We start from the raw sequence: 21462 nt of genomic DNA on the forward strand, positions 1-21462 counted from the left end.
TTTGCTGTTCCATTCAGCTACCATGTTTTTTTATTTTCTCATCTATTCTGTTAGTCTCTGAAGAACCAGATCTGACAAGAATTTCATTTTTCAGGCTGAACAGAAATTTATTTCGCGATCGTTGATTTTGTCACATTTATCGTTGACATGAAATCATAACTAGACTGCGGATTTTATGCATTTACGACGAAAATGGACACGTTAAAAATATTTAAGGATATCAACGTATATTATTTGGCTCCTGTGTCCTGCAATCAATGCAAACATTTTTTATTTTGCATAAAGATTCGCAATCTAATCATAACAATCTACAGTCCAATAACTATTTTTGTATTCGTAAAAGGCATATAGTTGCTACCCCATAATACATACATGCTCTTCTTTCCTTGATATTATTCATATTAATAATGAGATAAAAATTCATTTATCAAAAAGTATAAGTTTATATTACAAGAAAAGCTTAATGATGTATCCCTCTTTTCTGAATGCTACCCTGAATATTATTAAAATAGTAATTGTTGCATAAAAATCCACAATCTACTAATTATTTTTTATCAAGTCGCGTTCTTATAATGAATGTATGAATGTCCCCCATCAGTATCATCTTGAACAATTCGAAGGAAAATCGTTGCATTAAATAATCATTGATTTCGTTTCGTTGATATTTTTCAGAGTTCCCACATGATTGACTCGGAGTGTATAAAAGAAGATTGGAAGATCAAGCGAGGCTTTTGTACGGGTATCGAAAATCACTTGTCCTTATTACGTTTCACACCTGCGAGGTTCTTCAACGCGGCCTGGAACTTATTTGCATACGTGAGTGAAGGCAATATGTACGCTACCGTAGTTCCAGCACGGCTCAGATGTCATGTTCACGTACGTAGTATTCCCTATCCCTTAACAATTTGCCGCTAACACGCCGAGGAAACTCACTTGCGACCATTCTGCGACCCGGCTCGCTCGTACGAGCCTCCTCTAAATTTCAAATGTTCCATAGCTGTGCGCTGCAGCTCGCACGTCTTCTGTAATCGAGTCGTGGAAATCACGGCGTATCAGTTATGCCAGCCAGTAATCGCTGTTTTAGCCATTCAAAAGTATTTTCCATAACTAAATACCCTGCCGTTACCTCTGCAATTTATACGTGAACTTTCTATTCCAAAATCTTAAATCTCTTTGAAGAAACACTGAACTATCTTTTCGATTTCTGTTCGTTACAATCTGTTGAACTTGTTAGCCCGTATAAAGGTGAAAGAATGAAGTTTTCATTTGAATATATTTTTACTGGAAATTCTTCTGAAAATTCCTATTGAATCGAAGAAGGTAGGAATCGAAGGATACGACAGGAGTTTAACTGAAGACGAGAACAAACATAACCGGCATAATATGTTTGGTTGGACAAAGGAAGACGCGACCTGGCCTGGCTTGTGTAGGTGATGGAGACCCGGTTGCTTTTTAAGCTTTCGTTGCCACTTGTGCGGGTCAGTCTGCAAAAAGACTTAATTAATGAGCTGCTTCTCCCTAAGGACGTCCATGGGACAGTACCGGGAAGGTGAGGTTGAGCGAGAAGCAGTGAGATGACGGAGTGCCCTCCGAGGAATGACCCTCGATGCAAACTCCACGTATGAATATGTCTCTGCTAATTCAAAGTTCGTTCTAGAGGTAGATGGTGCCTGTTTACGGGGAATATTAAAAACTTCAACGTCGTTTGTTTTCGCGTGACCGGTTACCGGGAAAAGGGTACACACAATACCCGCGGAACCTCCTCGTTTTGTTCCGCGAGGATCTCGGAAATATTTTATCATTTGCTCGGGCGGCGATAATGCAGTCGTTTGTTTCCACCGTGAAAAGGATAGCGTTCTACGAATACTATTAAAACCGGAACTTTTTACTTAATTTTCGAATCAGAAATATTTCTATTTTTCAGCATTGGAAACACAGAAAATGCATAAACGTCTGCAAAATTCACAAGTCAGTATTTCTTCTAAGTATTAGGTGTGCAAATAAGTTATTTCCCCCTTTTTTCCAAAGATTTTAATACATTTTATGTACGTATGGTGACCCCTCATCTTTCAGGCAATTCTTCTTGCGTGATGATCGGATTTTCGTTCATCAATTCCTCTAACTCACCGGCATCAAACTTTCTCGGAGCACCTGAACGATCGTCGTCTTCCAAATTAAAATTTCCGGCTTCAAATCTTTAGTACCACTTTTTGCATGTTGCAAAAACCATTTCAGTAGCACGCAGCTGATTTCCTAAGCTGGAATGCAAAGTATAAAAATTGTTGCATAGGACTCGAAACTTCTCTAGCGCTCATCATGACTCTTCATAAAACTAAAAGAACGCTCTTTCAGATGGCACCAAAAATCGGGAAGTAATTCGAATTCGGTCAGAAGTATTGATCGTAGAAAAAAAGGGGAAAGAACTTGTTTGCACACCTAATAATTGTAAGAATACTTTTCACTTCGTTTTCAAAAAAATTAAAGGGAAATTGGAAAATTTAATTGAAAATTCTTTTCACAAAATGACAGCAACTCAAAAACGATTATTAATCAAATTTTAATAACAAACGCCGACAGTAGCTTGAAGATCGATTGAAATTAATTGGTTCTGTAACTTTGTGGGCTTTTAATGAGAATGTTAACAGCAGTCGTGAATGGCATTGTTAATAAAATCAACGACGAACATGTTTGGGAGATCACATTTTTATTATTAAGCTATAAAACCACACATGGGATTATTATTAGCAGCATGCACATGACTGTGCATGTTAACATTAAAGGTCTTCTCTAAAGGTGCAAACGGGAGATCATAGTTGTCTCTAGTTGGGAGCGGAATCAATATTTTCGGTCGCCTCGATTCCGTAATTTATTATCGGCGGTTGTTCGCGTTTATTACTGTGCGATAATTTTACGAGCTGCGTAGCCCGTTTCGTCTCCTTGGGAGAGCCGGGGCCCTATAAAAGTACCGTCGAGGCATGTACAATTCAGTTAGAGGACGCCGTAAGGAAAGTTTTACGTCATATCGTACCGCCCTGCTTTTCGTTTCCATCGTTCCTCGCCGGGCGATATTTTATTTAAGCGATAATTGAAAATTCTACGGAATACGACCAATGGATTTGTCACCAAGGAAGGTTTTACGCTTTCTTTGAATTTCCCATCGCGCGTTCCCACACCCGAGCGCGCGAGCGAGGGGGTATACGACTGACAACACGCGCCGATCTCCTTCTCCACGATCGCAGTCGTAACGTTAGAGGCTGAGGGAGATCGCCGGCACAGGCAGTAGTATCACAGCTTTATTGACTATGTTACGACGATGTTTTAGTAATCGCATTGTCGCTGCTGAAAATCGCACGCGCCTCATCCCGCCCTCCGTAATAACGTTCCGCTGCTACGCTGCCTCGCCGATCGTAAACCAATCGCCCAATTTCGATCAAACTTCACCGACTTGTTCGGTTCGTGTCTGCGTCCAAGTTGGAACTTGAGCTAGGAAACAAATTAGAAGATGATCAGATCTCTCCTTCGCGAATAATTTTGCTGAACGCTATTAAGAATTCTGACAAACTATGGTTAGGATCCACACTTGCAAGAGGAGAATATTTTTAAAATATCGTAGGATACATATAGAAGTATATTTTAACATTTAAAATTGAAATGGACATACAGTTACTCGAATTAATATTCGGACGCTTTAAAGAAGACGACAACTTTTTTAATATTGTACTACACGGCTTTTTTCGGAAGCTAGAGCAATTAGTTTACTATAGGATGTGAAAAGAAATTTTTTCAAAAATTTCAATTGATCAGAATTGTAGAAAAAAAATACAAAATTGAAAATTTTAAAAATACACTTTGTAGATCTGTGTGAAGTAAACATGTTCTAAAAATTTCGTAAAAATCAGTCGATGTTGCAATGAGCTACAAACGTTCAAAGATGGTAAAAATTGCAGATTTTCTGCCTGTATCTAAGAATTCTTACATCCTTCAATGCCTGTCGTTTTTTCCTGCATCAACCGATTTCGATGGAACTGTCACAGTGCATATAATTGACGCAGACCTACAAAACGTACTTTTCAAATTTTCAGTACAGGCCCACGTAAAAAAGTTTTAAAATGCAGCTGTTAGTATTTTTCCTACAAGTCCGATCAATTGCAATTTTTGAAAAAATATCTTTTCACATCCTATAGTAAACTAATTGCTCTAGCTTCCCAAAAAAATTCAAACCGTATATTACAATATTAAAAAAAATTGTATCTGTATTTTAAATTGACTTAGAGAATTTGTATTTTCAGTGACACCAAAAAAACGTTCGAAGCACAAAAGGTTAAAGTTACTGTTGAAAATCGGACATTTCGCGTGCAACGACGGAAAAAAAACGAAGGAATCCAAAAATATCAAGGTGAAGCATCGACTCGAAAAGGTTCGGCGTTGCAGGCGACCCGATTGCCGCGTCAAAGAGATCGAAATTGAAAATTTGAATGACAACCGTGCACTCTCGCCCGGACGTGCGTCGCAGGGAGGTGCTCGCGTAGGTGAGACCCAGAAAGATAGAGAGAGAGAGAGAGTAGGTACGCGTTGCGACGCTTGGAATGAACAAAAAAAGTCAGAAGGGATGGAAAAGGGATGCCGCGTTCTCAAAGGGGACATACCGTGGATGATATTTTATTCGTGGCCCTGCACACCCCCTCCGTCCGATACCCCCGACATCTTCCAGGTCTTCTCAGTCCCGTTGATGCCGTTCTCGCCGCACCACCGTAAGTAGCGCTGGCAAACGGGGCTCGAGGCCTGGTCTGATGGATTTCACGACTCCATAGGGTCCCCTCAATCTACACTCACCCCCTCACCCCTGACCTCACTGTCGCTCCGACCTCTGTGCGTTTCTCTACACACGTTTTCACACGTACGCGCGCGTAGGTGGCCGCGTAAGTACCACGCATTCCGGCGACACCACGTCGAGAATCGACGACCACCGGCCGCAGAACGTTTTGGTCTCTCGATTTCGAAGATAGACGCGGGCATCGTGCGTGATCTGTCACCTGGAGACTCGCTTAACACGTTACGTGACGCTTATCAACTCTAAAATGCTCCTCGAAATCACAATGGAACTGGAGAGTCAGATTGTATCATGGGGGATGCTACTTCAACCCCTTCACTCGCTTAACACGTTAACCGCCGCATATCAACTCATTAGAGAGACATCGTTCCAGTCTAAGTGACGAATATCAATTTTTTTTAAATTCGTTCTTTCCAGAATTTTTTAATATACTAACTGGGTTTATTGTCATTTATAAATCTGTACATACAAATAGCCTCTTAGTTGTGGGAGACGTGTTAATATCAGAACTCATTTCACAACTGCGGAAAATACTCCTGAATAATAAATGTATCTGAGAACAAGTCTCCACACGAAAACATCTTCGCAATCATGACATAAAACATCTGAAATCATTCTGACCGGTAGCAGCGAGCGTTAATTGCGTTTCGACGCGGTTCGCGAACGAGACAAAGAATCACGCACAGGGGATAGTAAAATGCGGGTCGTTCCAGGGGTCCTTTAGGCGGCATCAACAGACAATCCAAAATCCATAAACTCTCGTAGCCTGCACGGTGGAAAATATTTTGGCGCGCGGCTCGGCACGGCGCGAAGACGTAGACGAGGGAGAATAGGCGGTTCTTAAATCTGAAAAATTAAATTATATCGCCGTAAAGAACGATGCCCGGGGGTTTAGCGTCTCGCGGATGGGGCCGGGCGGTGTATACGGCTTGGAGACCGTTGAATAAAAACAGCATTAGTCCGTACATAATGTATGGATGATGGCGACGTGTCTTCAGCTCTATCGTATACAAGAGGCGATGGAGGAGGAGGAGGAGGAGGAAGGATCCGCTCTCGGAAACAGCGGACGAGAGGACGAGCGGCGAAGGGAGAGGCTATACGAGAATGCTGGGAGTCGTAAAGCATGCTGCTCGCTCGCATCTCGCCCGTTATAATAATTTAGTTCATAAAATTTCTGTCCAAACCCGACCGGAACGGCCTGCCATGGGATTTCGCGGACAGCCCGAACACAGGAGGTCACTTGCCCCCGGGCTACTTTGATTCGCAGAATAGCCCGCGTGGCTAACATCGTTAACCACTTCTTGGCAAAACTGCACCCGCTAAAGGGATACGCCCCTCTGCACCTCTCGAACGGAACACAAAAATTGGTTCACGGTAGAACCGCCGAGTAACAAATGCGACCGATGTATTAGGTTGTTGCATACGAAATGTCCGATTTTTAGCGATGACATTAAACGAACGCAATTTTCCACCCAATGCATTCTACCTGAAAATTTCCTTGATTGTATTACGGTTTTTCGTTTACAAGATTGTTATCTTGATTTTGTAGTTATCTTTTTACAATCACAAACAATTTTAAAGAATCGCAGAGACGAATATCCAGATGAAGTTACTTATAAAACATAGTGGCATGTGCCAATAAATAAATATCTGTATGTTTCATTTCAATTTGAACATGTATAGCTCTTATTCGATGAATATGGTATACATAGAACGACATGTAACTATTCGCGACAGAACGATCGACTGTCAACCGACGGAACGGATGCAATTTCTATTTAAATTCGTTGGTTGGTCGAAGATTGAAGTCGTCGAAGTGGTCCAGCGAAGAAGGCCACTAGTTTGGACCGCTCGGAACCGATTTCCCATGCGTCGTATGGTAATCCACGCAATTTCCTGCTTGGCCTTGCCCGGCGAAGGTAAAGTAACATTTTCGTAATTAAAGTCGAGGTGTGTCAAAAGAGACGCGGCGAAGAACCGCCAGAAGGAACGACCTAGGCGGATCCATCATGAGCGCTGGTAACGAAGGCATCAACTGATGACACATTTTAATATCTTAAAACAAGCAGCTGTGGAAGCCGAAGAATTTCTGTTGCTCGTCTCTCTCGCCTCTCTGTCGCCACGAGCAACAAGAGACTCGCGCGGGCGTCATGCATTATCCTTCTGGTTTTTCCAGCTTCCCGTCGAAAACCCGCGGTGAGAAAGAGAAAAGACGGCAAGAGAAGGCCCTGTGTTAGGGCTGCGTGGGCGGAGAGAGGCGACGACGAGCGAAGTCCCCAGGTGCCGGCTGAGAGCGATGATTAAGCTCGCATTTTAATCAAAGAGCCCGAGTGAAAAGTCTTGTAGTATGGAGATGATAGGATTTCCTGCTTGATAAATCAAATCGGTATTTGCTCCGGTTCGCCACTAATAAATTCTTTTATCTCCGGTTCATCCCGCGAACGCGCGCGCCCGCCCGGCCCTTTTCACCGATTCCATATTTCGATCCAATCATCCCCGATGCGTATTGTGATCTTTCTAGCGACGTCTGACTTTGCTCCGGGCTCCCCGCTCTGCCCCCCGGGGCATCCTTGTTCAATGTTCGCGCGCGCGAGCCGTGCAAATATTACTAATACCTCGTTGAAGCGCGCTCAACCGGAGTTCCGAAACAATTTTGCGGTCTGCTGTATCTGTGCAAGATCGTCAGGGGTGCAAATCAAACGATAGACTGCGGATCTTCATGCAAAATAAATATTGTTAACACATTACCGACAGGTGATTATTAATTTTGACTATGGTACATGGTTAAACACTCTTTAACCACTTGTCCTACGATTTATTTTGCGGTTTCAGTGATTAGAACTATTTTGTAGTTCGCGCATAATTTCCTAAAAACGGTGGACATTTATATCTACTGTATTTTATATTACAATTAATGTTTTCGGCGCACTGGTTCGATCAATTGGAAAAATAAGCAAATTTGCAAGAAATTACATGAAATTTAATTCGATTTGATAAGAATTTGCTATTCTTGAAAATGGTCTAAATTGAGACCGAAACGTCGAATTAAATTTCATGTAATTTTTTGCAAACTTGCTTATTTTTCCAATTGATCGAACCAGTGCGCCGAAAACATTAATTGTAGTTTAAACAATTGTCGATCGAGATTCAGAGAATTGTTGTATTTTATATGTTCTGCAATAGCTGTACGTTAATTTGATAAGAAATTATTGTATAGATGTCTTTAATAGAACACGTATTATAATAGGAGCCGCACAAAGTCTAAATAAAATGAATCTTGTCATTTTTATAAGGGAGCATGTTCCAGTTACTTTTGAGGCTCGGTAGGTTTAATGTTAACAAAACCAAAGTAGAAGTTTATTTCAGTTTAAAGGAAATTAGTAGCATGCATACTTATTAGACTCTGTTCGGAATCTTCATCACGAGTCAGACACGATATTATAGGGATTAATGGAACCTTCAATAGCAACAGCAATTTTCATTGTGAACTAACAAGTCACCCTAAATAACGTGATCTAATAATAGTTTCATTTAAGATTGAAATGTAAAAGAATCTATACTTTCTTTTCACAGCACAATTATTGAAATCGATTGCGAGGAACAGTATCCGTATAAAACATTATTTTCTTCTTTGACAGTTTTAACCTGCTGTCTGCATACTGGGTCGTTTATCTTGACGACTTGTTCTAGGTTTTAAAAAAATCGAAAATAATTCTGGATTTCTCTATTTCATGGGAATGAATAAATATTGCAGTGAAAGAAGTTCAAGAGTGAAATTTCGCTTCGGACACAAACGACCCAGGTTGCAGACGGAGGGTTAATAAGTTTGTTGAATACTCTAGCTGCGTGATTGTAGAAATGGAAGTTGGTTTCCCTAGTGAGTTAGGGAAATGTGTGGATGGATGAGGTAATAAGAGAAATATGTAAAGAGGAGCGAAACTACTGCAAAATAAATATATTGAAACTAAAATGATAGATACGGAAGACTAACGGAGATGCGATTGAAACGGTTGATAGATGGTAAAACAGAATGAGATAAAATAATACGATGCTCAACGAATTAATTAATCATTAATTAATCACCAAATAGTAACCAAACATCATATAAACGCTATCAGCAATATACTGATTTTTCACACATAAAAAACATGGATTGATGTTGAAATATAATTTATTTAAAAATAAGATTAAACATCTAAATTAAAATTGAGGATGTCTTGATGTCTGTGGTTTCTTTGGCAGCTCCATTAGCACCTTCACTGTGCGAAAGCAGAGGATTTATGCATGTATAATCTTCTGTGCATCGTTTCTAATTTTTTGATTACATTCGGCATATGCTCGCAGGCAGTTCATCCAATTTCGCAAGCATAAAAACTCGCGTGGCGCTCGTTAAATCATTTAGAGTATAGTTTACACCGCGTTAAAAGCCTCAGATGCCGTGATTGTTGGTATGTCGCTTCCGCAACGATTCCACACCCTTCTGCTTCCCCTTTCGACGTTACATACCGGGAAAGTTTTGACTCCGTTCGCTTGGAATAGAATTTTTCCCTCAATCGAGGTAATTAAGCCTGTCGAGCAACTGTTACTGCCAGAAAACGACGTTTAAAGGCTCCGATACTAACCTATAATACCAAACAGCAAAAGACGTTAAACTGTTTGTAAAAATCCAATTTCACATTGTTCCGTTAGTATTAAGTCTATTAATTCTATTAATTTTATGGAATTATAAACACCGTCAAATGGATAACTCTCATCAGTGCACTAAACAAATTAGGGAACTGTACGATCTAAGAAAAACGAAGTTAAAAGTCGACTACTGGACATTGAGAATAGAAGAAGCTAGAATTCCTCGGACAGGAAACATTTAAAGTAGAAATACGCCTTTTTGACAATTCTGAAAATTGCTTGGAAATTCCCCTTTGTACGAAAACAAAAAATCGATGCTGTAAATTGACTTACACCACTTGTGCATTACACGACTCATTTACTTCGACGCTTAAATATTGATTACCAGACTGCGGATCTTCCTGGAAAATAAAAATTGTGCGCATTGATTGCAAGGTTCTGGAACCAAATAAACAAATGTATTTCTTCCTTTAATAATTTCAATAAGTTGATGGTGATATAACGACACTATTAAATTCTTTTATAGTCTTTTTACCGTTTTATAGGTCACCTATCCATTTTTACCATAAATGCATCAAATCCGCAATCTATTGATTACAGGTGAATGAAATTTTATTGCGTGTAAAAAGAAAGACGTAACGCTCACATTTATTAGACCTTGAAGATTTCGATCGCGAGTCTGACTCGTTGTACTATGATAATGGGTTAATAGACATCCGGTAGGTGAAGCTTTAACAGGCGAATGAACGTGTGGCGAGCACACACAGACAGGTGAAAAAATATTCGTTTCCACACGGCCGAAGGGAAGTCTGGGGGTTCGAAGGGAGGGGCTGACGATCGACAATCGTCAGGTTTCCAATTTTCGATAAATCATTTCGAGTCGAGTGCGCGGAGCGTCAATAGATCCGCCGCGGTATCGGGGACGTAAGGCGTCGGCGAAAAGTTAGGGAGAAACCAGGGGCGGATACAGGGCGGTAGGGAGACGGGGTGGTTGTGGGGTTCGAACGTGGAAGAAAGAGAGAAGAAAAGGGGTAGCTCTACGGGCTCTCTCCGTTGAGAGAGAGAGGATGGGGGAAGGCGAAGTAGTAAGGGAAAGGGGATGGGGGGTGCAATTTCCGCGGCTCGTGATTGGGGCAGCCTCCTCGGGGAGCAAAAACTCCATCTACAAATGAACAGCCGTGACAAGAGCCATAATTTCTCGGGGCTGAGCTGCAGCCACCGTGGCTTCTACCAGCCCGCAACCTTCCTTTTCGCTTTTGATACGATCTTGTGTATGGAAGATGGCACGGTCACGTCGAAGAATTCAGATGCCGAGGAACTTGCTATCGGCGACGCTTTTCCCTGACACTTTCCGATCATTTCCTCGCGGTGGCTGGAGCTTGTTTCGTTCGGCAGTGCGATCTTGCTCGGAACCTGTTCTACGGTCATTCAATTGGGATCAGGTTTAAACGGTCCATTCTTCTGAGACTATAGAAAATCGGGAATTGTCATTGCCTTTACACGATGTTGCGAATAGATTGTCGATCGAATGCAGTGGAATGAATCGTACTTACCTGTCTTTACAAGAATCGTGAAAGATTAACATACGTGTAACATTACCTTAGAAATGTCTGCCATTAACGACATTCAAAAAATGCAAGCTACCAATTGGCATCTCCAGGCAACAACTCATGATTGACGGTAAACATACATTCTTATTGAATTCCAGCTTCTGACAATCGACTCAGAAATTTTCTATTTTACATAGACGTCTGCACGCTATAAATGATAGTTAGCAGTTATCGTACCTCGTATTGATGATTTCCGTTGGAGGATGACAAGCCGGTGTTTCGCTTTAATCTGTAAAGCAGCTGTTTACCGTAAAAACAGAGCGGGTGATCGGCTGGAAAATTTTTATTCGCGAGTCCGCGCTAAAAGGTTTTAATGATTTACGGAAAGTGTGATCAAACGAACGCGATCTCCCGCACGGAACCATCGAGAGCAGGTCGATCCCGTGGGACAGTGAATTTCGGAGGAAAACCGAAAGGTACGATAGCTCGCGTTACCACTATAGCAGCCGACTACAGCAATGTTACCGTGGCACAGGTCTAACCGACCTTTTTACCCTCCCTGTTCCCTCCACGGACACAGTCACTGCCGCCAACTCTATTTATCAAATGTACGTTTAATTTTTTCGCGGGCACAATCATACATCATCCTCGAGGCGTGATCCGGTTAGGGTCGGGCTTCCGTAGACGTGGCAGGATTACCAACCGAGAAATTCACCGGAAAATGGAACCCCAACCACCGTTTTCTTCCGCGAGCAACTCAACGTGTTCATCGGCTGCACCACGAAATTGTTACTGATAGATTGACCAGGGCGAAAGTATACCGTTCACGAAACCTAGCGGAAACAATCGGCCTCGAATCCCATCGACACGAGAGACGCGGCTTGCCGTTGACGGCTGCATCGACACGTCGAAACTGACACGGGAAACCGTTTCCATCGGAGTTCACACTCTACGTCAAGATATCGATGCTCCTTAAGCGGAGTCAGCTTTCCACTTTCCAGAGGGAGCACGTGAAAAATGAACGATCTCTGACGACTTGCTAGATAGGCTGACGTGCTTCGACACGGACGATTTTCTTTCGAACAGCCATTTCTAATAATATCTTTACAGACATGTCTAACGTAAATGTATTGGGTTGGAACGAAAGTTCGTAGCGTTTGTAAATGAAAATTGAAAAAGCTAAAATTTTAATATTTTCCATTCTGTTCTATTACTTTCTGCCATGTCCGAGGTAACTTCTCGTGCTATTGAATAAACATACGAATGAATACCTTAATTTTATGTTCGATTCGTAATTTGGAAACGCTACGAACTTTCTTTCCAACCCAATAATCAATATCAACACGTTCGTGAACAGCACTCGGTTAAATGTCTTCTGATTACTGCGTTGTTAAAATGTTTCTTTAAATGCAATGGATCTCCTTTATGAAGTATCAAATGAATTTGATGGATCCCCTGCGGGTTACACTGTGAACTATGACTTTAAATAACACAGTTGTACATGAAATTCATTTGAGTGGCTTCAAGTACACTGCGGGGTGGTGGGCGACACTTATCTGTGACGTTGCTGTGACTTAGCTGTGACAATTACTTATGGACATTTAAAATTGATCCAACATCGTTATACTTCACTAACGAATACAAGAAACGATGTTACGAATCAGTTGATACGATATGCTCATTTCATATAATAGATATTAAACGTACACATTCAGAAAGGAACTTTCCGGACAACCTAATAGTACTGTTGGGAAGAAGAATGACGGTAGAGTGTGAAGCTTCCGACGAAAGAGGTCGCGCGTAATTCAATTGAACTCATTAGAGGTTCCGATTGTTCGCTGACGGGAATCAAAGTGACAGTTCAGACTGAAACGATTGCAATTCGGTTCGGTTTCGTCGAGGAGGGTAGACTGGCTCTCGCAAAGTCCGAGTTTCATCCCCGAAGGAGCTGACCTCCATTACGCGAGGTTAATCGCTCTGCCTTCTCACTTCCGGCAGACTTTGATTAGTCCTGCGATTCTTTTGCCCGGGGACAGGTCCCTGATAGCGACGCTGTTTGTCCGTTGTTTCGTGGAAATCTAGCGTCCAATTCCAACTTCCTGAGACGTTGCCGCGTTTTCGAGGCGGTGAACGCTTTAACGTCATTTCACAATAATATTATACTTGCCATCAGTTTCACGAACAAGTCCTATTGATTTTCAATCAGTTCCGAAATGGTTTTCTCTTTATTATCGATGACTCGTTTAGAATTAAACAATCGGACAAAATCGTGGAACGCAGATTTTCCTGCATTTTTGCAGTTTTGTATTAAGACGGTAGACTCGCTTCCAGAATTGCAAGAGTGCGGGATAGCGGCTTAACTACTGAAAAACCCCATTTTTGCATTATCGCAATTATTGCAATCCTGGAAAAACGAGTCTTCTCCCTTAAAATTCACACAAATGCAAAAGAACGAACAAAAGGAAGCGAGAAGAATAAAAACGTTGTCTTTATTTTTGTTTATAAATTCTATGAATTTATTTGCAATTTGAAGTGTGCATATTCAGCAAGGAAATTGCAAGGAATAGCGGAATTTGTAAGGAAAATTGTAAAGAATTCCCAGGGATTTTCCATGGAGGTACGCGCGATAAGACATTTCGTTTTCCGACTGGATGTTCTTGTTTAGATGTTTCCCAAGCTCTAGAAGGAATATAGATCAAATCTACATGGAGAGCCATCTTCTTCGTGCATTCGACGTTTCAAAGCATATGCAGATGGATAGATGGAAACCTGTGACGTCCGTAGCGCCTCGTCTCCAAGTCTCCGGAGACGCCGTGCGTCGCGACCCTAAATAATGCACAAGCATATTTTTCTATCGCGTACGCGCGGTGTCGTTGCCACCACTGCGAACACGCGATTGTCACCGTTGCAATTTATTTTCGGCCCCCGGAATACGGCGAATATTTTCGAAATGACACGCGGAGACGCGAGAAACCGTTCGTACAATCCTATTTCGGAACTATGTGAAACCAATATTATTTATAACGGTTCGAGTCATTGCTGAAAAGACTACGAATCTCTTTGCATTTATACTGCGAGAGCGATCATGTCTGTTAATCCTCGTTCGTTAGTTTCGCACATTTTTCACTGATTTCGAAGCAATAGGATATCATACATCGTTTTAGTCACTTTTCATTTTGAGAGTCAGTATTTTAAATTTAATCTATAAAGTTTTTGTAACGTTTCATAAGGAAACTTAAAGTACTGAGTCTGAGAACATTAAATAGTTAATAATATAGACTGCGGATGTTTATGCAAAATAAAAATTTTCTGAATCAATTTTAAAAAACACAGACCAACGAAAAAGTTCATTCCTTCTTTAATCATTTTAGTAAGTTGAAAATAATACGCTGGTGTTTCTAAATTCTCTTTACCTCTAATCTTTTTTAAATTGGACTTACCCATTTTTGTAATAAACGCATAAAATCCGCAGTCTATTAAATAATAATAAATGGAAAGCAATTTTCGAAAATACTACAGACTATATTTATCAAGAAAAATTAGTAACACCTTAATTTTCTCAACAAATTAATATTGCATGCTTCTCACTTGCAAGTTGCGAGTCACAAAAATCCTCGCGACAAACTGCTGCAATGTCAAAGCGACATTGGATGAATAAATATGACGAATAAATTGACGATCAAAGTTTATTGTGTATTTCGACAAAACGCATCAAATCTGTCGACCCTTACACACTTCCCAGCTGGCAAATTATGGGAGTATACACTGTCAAGCAAAGTTCACGGTGAGGTGGTAATATCGAAGCGAAACTTTCTCTCGATGAGCCGTCTAGCATGTGGCACGAGGGTTGAAGCGGCGACGGGGAGGATCGCGCGGTTATAAGAAATAGCCATAAACAGCGAACAGCCTTTTTCTGGCGATATTAAAACAGTATGAAGATAAATATCGTCTGCGGGGGCAGGCAAGTTGAAGAACATCCGGGAGAAAGGTGATGAATCGTAAAAGATGTACAGTTTCCTGTCGGCTTCGCAGGGTCTTTATACTTTGTTCATTGACGACACGAGTTTTATAAATTGTCTTCCTGAATCTTTACCAAAATCTATTTGAACTGTCTATCTATCCATAAAGAACGGAAGAAATTGCACACCTCATCCACCGTACATCAAAGAGCGATTTGCTACAACAAATGAAATCTTTACGAGATGTAATTTTACATTTCACTCTTCAACAAATCGCTTTAGAAACACGAAAAGCGTCATCGAAGCCGTAACGTCAACGTAAGATCCGCGACTCCTCCGTTGCAAATAATTCGATCGTGCACGATAGATTGAAATAATTTTATTCGCGATACGGGACAGAGGAGCAGGATCCGGTGCAGAAAATGAATCCAAAGGTGATCACAATTTGCAACGAGACATCGTGAAAGTCGCCGGTACCGTGGATGGCTGCGACAGACAGGTACTGCGCCGTGGATCGCGCAGGTGCAAGGGGGCCGGAGCCACCGGTGCACAATTAAGAGAGCGAGGTCTCTCGAAATTAAGAGTTAAGGTGCATAGGTGGCCTCCGCCGGTTAGGGGGCCTGGGGGTTGGTGGATTTTGCAGGGGCTGCCGGCTGCGAAGGCGGCACCGGACACGCCCCTGGTGGCCTTGCGCACAACCACCGTGCGCCTTTCCTTGCGATATTCCATCTATATAGCACGTCTGAAAACCTATATAGCCGAGCCCCGGCTGTCTCTTTATTCTTGCTCTCTCCACCCCTTTTGCACTCGCTGGGACGAGCTGACTATGCACGCATCGGCGCAAACAGCCGCGGACCCGTTGCACCGACCTCTCAGCGCAGAGCCCCAGGCTCTCTTACTCTTACCCGGTACTCTTGCTCGTACTCTTCGCCTACTCGCGAGCCATGTAAGCTTCGTCGCTGCTTTACTCGGCTTGCCTTGCTTGCGAGACGATCGTTCATCTGAAAACTAGCTCTTCATGACCGGAAGCTCCTTTTTGAAGTTCGATACTTTGGAAACGCTTTGTTTTTACACGCTCGTACTCATTCAAAGTCAACCATTTCTAGATTTCTCTCGGCTTGGTTGGGTTTCCTCGCTCGCCGACCCACACTGATCCGAAAGTAGCCTTTTGAAATCAAAGTTCACTTTGATGTTTAATACTTTAATAACGTTCTCTTTCTATACGGTGTTACTCATTCAAAGTCCCACATGCCCGTTTCTAGGACGCTTCTCTCGGCTTTGTTCGGTTACCTATCTCGCGACTCGCACTGATCCGGAACTAGCTTCTTGAGGTCAATAGTTCACTTTGAAGATCGATACTTTAATAACGTTCTTCTTTTATGCGCTGGTAATCATTCAAAGTCCCAAATGTCCGTTTCTGGTATGCTCCTCTCGGCGTTGTTGGGCTACTTTGCTCGCGATTCACGCTGATCCGAAAGTAGCTTTTCGAGGTCAATAGTTCACTTTGATGATCGATACTTTACTAACGTTCTTCTTTTACACGCTGGTAGCGATTCAGAGCCAAATATGCCCATTTCAAAACATTTCTCAGCTTTGTTGGGATACCTTGCTCGCGACCCACACGGATCCGAAAGTAGCTTTTCGAGGTCAATAGTTCACTTTGATGATCAATACTTTAATAACGGTCTTCTTTTATACGCTGGTAATCATTCAAAGTTCTAAGTGTCCAGGTCCAGTATGCTTTTCTTGGCTTTGTTGAGTTAATTTGTTCGAAACTAGCTTGTTGAGGTCAATAGTTCACTTCGAAGTTCAATATCTTGAAGCGTTCTTTTTCCTACAAAGAGGCCACCATTCACAGCTTCGGAAGACCAAATGTTAGATTATTCTAAGAGTTATCAATTAGTAGATCATGCAAATTGTCCAACTTTTCTGTTATTATAAATATCGTCTCGCAACTATAATACTTCGCATATCTAACATCGATTCCGCCACAAAATTGTTCCATTCCACCGTCGATTCGTCAACCGTGTGCCGTGTTATGATTCGACCTCGGTATCGAAAGTGATCGCACGTGTCCACACGGGATGCGTATACGGCCTCCCATACTTCTGGGACGAGTTCATGAGGGCACGAGCCCAGAACGGTAATTACGCGAGTCGGAAAGTCGTCAGCCTCGGTCATAACTTCGTGGATCCCCAGGAGAACGCGGTCGCAATTTGTCGGTAGGCACACGAGCAGGAGAAAAGGACCGGACTCCGATTATTTGGGGTGCAGGATGCACGGTGCAAACAACGCCGAGGGACGTTCAACAAATGATGCGCGTCTATTTGTGCATTCGTCTTCTCTCGTCGATCCTGTATTCCTACTTTGCAGAATCCGTACACGGAACACCATATCTCCAACGGACCCTCGTTCGCAGAACAATCCCTATAACGATCTGCAATACGTACTCGCGACTCCATGGGGGTGGCTCATTCTTTCAACTCTTTGCCTCGGTATATCGGACTTCTGCCAGAAAATTTGTTCCTCCTGATGTTGCGGTATTTTCTCTACCAATTGCTGCTACACAATATACAAGTGGATTTTTTCAAATGAATTGTATGTACATTTTTGTAAAGGTTTTCCGAACCAGAAGATTAACACGGTGTGAAACATGTATGGAATGAAAGTTCGTAGCGTTTTTAACACTTAACATACCATTGCCCGGTCAAATGACCGGTCTTACATTTTTAATTTTGTAATTATTGAATTTATCACGTTGCTTGCGTGGAAATTGATTCGATTTTCTTTATTCAAGCACATATTGTAATAAAAACTGCACGAAATCTAAATAAATAGAGCCTTGAGCAATTTTATCTGCTAAAACATTCTAATCGCTTTCAGTACTCGGTAGTTTTAGTGTTAAATTAAAACTCAAAGATGAAATTAGGACATTACAACATAGATTTGTTCAATAACACATTTTCCTATTACTTTTTTCCATTTTTTAGGAGACTTATCGTGTTATTCAATAAACCTATGAATAAATGTCTTAATGGATTTTTCCAAATGAATTGTATGTACATTTTTGTTAAACTATCTAAACTAGAAGATTAAAACGGTTTAAAGCATATACACAAAAAATGTTTATATTCGACAGAAAATTGTGGTTAAAGTGACGGGACTGATCAATAAATTTCCAGGGAAACGTTCGCGGTGGCACGCAAAATTCCTGGTTTCCGCAAGTTCGGCTTTCGCTGGGAAATCACCATATAGCACACGCGGCTTTTTCTCCGTCCATGTTCGCGTTCGAGGCAGCATTACACGTACAGGACAGCGTGATACATGCAGAAACATTCCTCCGGGTTCTTTTCGGGCAGAAAACAAAAGGTCCAGGGAACAGAGAGGAAAGTAGAGAGGAGTCGGGGAGGAAGTAGAACGGTAGGAAAAAGTTGTGTTTTTCAAGAAAGTTTTCGTGCTGGCCCGGTGATACGGGAAGTCGCGGGATTACCGATGGTAGGGGATGATACTTTCGTGAGTCGGACATAAGTAAATGATGAATCGTTCGCGTCGTGCCACGGAATGTAAAACTCACGTAAATCTCGACCTCTTGTGGTATTCTGACACCGAGTCTGGCTTCGGGGCACGACTGATCTTGATTTTGCGAAGTTCCTTGGTTTGCGCGTTGATAGCCTGATCAACCACCCAGACGTTTCTCAACAATATTCGTTCTAAAAGACGACGTTTCCTTTGCAATTTATTGTGTTGAATGAATAAATAGAGTGAATTAAAATTCTTGCTTTCGTCGTTTTCTATTTGACCATTATTGTTATCAGTCCACATTTAATTATTGTTCAATGCTAGAAAATGTTCGATATCAACCCTCATCCAACCCTCATTTCACGAACTGAATCTGTCCCGTGGTGTCAAATTGACCTAGTGGTAAAAGATCGATGAAACAACACGGTGAACAGTTATTTTTCGATGTATTTTCATTAAAATTGATAAATCAACATTTAGATCTTAGGTTTTTCGGTTTTGTGTTTCGCATTAAGAGGAATAAAAGTCACGAAGTTTTGGGCTTTTTACCTACGAATAACAGAACAGTATAACTTATTTCAGAAACACTGTGTCAAATTGACACGAGGGACGGATGAGGGTTAAAATATCAATTGTATGTATAAATTATCAGTCTCTTGAGTTTTTTTCATGAATTTAGAAGTGTTAGTTTACTAGACGATGTGTGTGTAAGAAATGTTTTAAGAACATTATAATTTACAGGAATTTCGAAGAAAGATTTGTCGTAGATTTTGATTCAACCAATTTATAGGAAAAGAAGCTGACAAAATGAATAAAACAACACGAAAGAATACCTTCATACATTCTTCTGCGCCTGGTTTTCTCTCTCTTGTGAACGCAAAGGGGTTAAAAGACGATCCCCTGGAAAAGTGGGTCGCGAGCCTAACATTTGCATAGGGAGGGAAACTGGGGCGATGTTGGTGGCTCGGTGGCGACGACGGTATTCTTCCGAATTTCCATAAACAGCGGCACGGGGTACCTGAGAATCGGAATGCAAGGCGACGCTCCTTCAGGGGTTTGCCGAAAGTTAAATATTTGGACGGATCGTCGAGTCATCGCGAACACGAAGAGCGCGCGCGCGCGCGGTTTCTCCATAGAAAAGTCGGCAGTTTTCACGAGATTCGTCGCCGACCACAGAGCGATGGAAGAAAGGAAACATTGTGCAAGCCCCCGTCTGCTACCCTCTGGGACATGCTCTCTCCTCCGCCTCGCCAACAGCTGATTAATCGTCCCCGGATCTTCCCCGGAGACCACGGAGACGCATCGAACGGCTTCTTTGTCGTTGTGAACGCCGTTCCGTGCCGACTACCTATTTTTCGTTTACCGTTGCAACGAATCAACTCACACAATCCATCCGGCGAGCTGCAGCTTCTCATAATCCGCCTCTTATCCGTCGCCTTGCTCTGCCCGCCTCCTTCAGGCGACCTTGTGTTAATTGCTTTCCGTGTGGCCTGAAGATGCGATCGTAGTCGAGCGAATTGCGATCTGCAAAAGTCAGTAAATTAAATGCGAAACAGTAAAATCATGTAAAGAGTTGAAATGTGCCGGTGATTATGAAACTGATCTATGTCGTGTCTTCTTTCATCAAGTTTTGCATCTGATTTGGTAAAAAAATATTTTACCATGATGAAATAGTTTAATATATGTTGTATATATAGGGTAAAGTGCCCAAATATATGAACCACTTTTTGTTGATGTCATTTTTTGATTATTTTAGAATGCTCTTTTTCGTCCAAAAAATTACCATTTGTAGATGCATTTCATCCCTATAACATTCTGTATTTCTACATTCAATATTTTTTTTTGTTTTGTGTCATTTGCAGGTTCCAGCGAAAGGGGTTCTCAATATGGTACACCTTGGGTCCCTAATATGACACCTAGTGCCATATTCGGCACCCACACCAAGAATGTCCATATATAGCTATACCCATATTAGGGAACCCTTGGTAGTACCATATTGGGAACTCCACGTGAACTGATAATACTAGCTACTGACAAAGAGAAAATGAATTTCAGCCCAAACCAACAGTTGGCAAACATTAATATAAATAAACTGAAACTACAGATATGTTCAAACATTTCAAAATCACTTACCTTCCCCGAAAAAGATACAATCGAAAATCTAACCACAAAAATATTCGACACGTGGAGACACAACTGGCGGAGGACCAATACTAAAATCTATAAAATGGTACGATTGCACTGCACACTGTTGAATAAACATGCTAAACTATTATTTGAGGATTTTCTCACTAGAGTGTGACTTCTCCTTTACAAGATATGAGGTAGTGCCATAATAGGCGACTATACCATATTTGGGCACTTTAATATAATTTTTCACTTGATAAGTAAAATCCTCGCACCACTTTCATAATATTACAGGCATAAATATATTGGTGTGTTGCAGCTTATTACAATTATTAAACGAAAAGAGGCACATGTCTATATGTAGCTTGAAACTGACGCAGACAATTTTGCATAAAAACTCGCAGTCCAGTCATAAATTTCACAAATGCAGAAAATCCACATTCTAGTAAATATATGTACGTTATGAAATTTAATCAGAAAGGGAAGTTCGGTTTTGTCAATAGTTTGATGTAGAAACGCGTTGTCTATTGTACAAACGGAGCGCAATTTTTTGGCGGAACGTGTTCTATAAATCGCGTGAAAAGTTGGAGCGAGAGGCGACTGCTCCGAAGAATAAACGCGAGCGTTACGAAGAGTAGACGTAGGACAGTTTGTTAAGCGTTGAAGTTGCCCCTGCAGTGCGGCACATTCGTTGCAGCTTAATTTGTTTATTTGTAGGAAACGATGGTTGGAGGTAGGGGGAGAGAGCCCGGGCTAGTGGTAGGGTAAATTGCAGTGCGATACAATGTTTTATTTAAATACGTCGCTGCGATCTCACTCGCGCCCCATGGGTGTCCTGGACGTAGCTGCC

The 21462-nt window shown here is 41.6% G+C and overlaps 1 protein-coding gene across 1 annotated transcript in view; it reads left to right on the top strand.

Annotated features, from left to right (window-relative positions):
• The window catches only part of LOC143209196 (uncharacterized), a 194934-nt gene that overhangs the window by 137613 nt on the left and 35859 nt on the right, over positions 1–21462 (top strand). The window contains exon 4 of the mRNA XM_076424547.1: positions 673–816. Coding sequence (XP_076280662.1) covers positions 682–816 — 135 coding nt within the window. The 5' untranslated portion in view covers positions 673–681. The remainder of the gene's footprint in view (positions 1–672; positions 817–21462) is intronic.

This window comes from Lasioglossum baleicum, chromosome 5, assembly GCF_051020765.1.
Source record: "Lasioglossum baleicum chromosome 5, iyLasBale1, whole genome shotgun sequence".
In the NCBI taxonomy this organism is placed as follows: Eukaryota; Metazoa; Arthropoda; class Insecta; order Hymenoptera; family Halictidae; genus Lasioglossum; species Lasioglossum baleicum.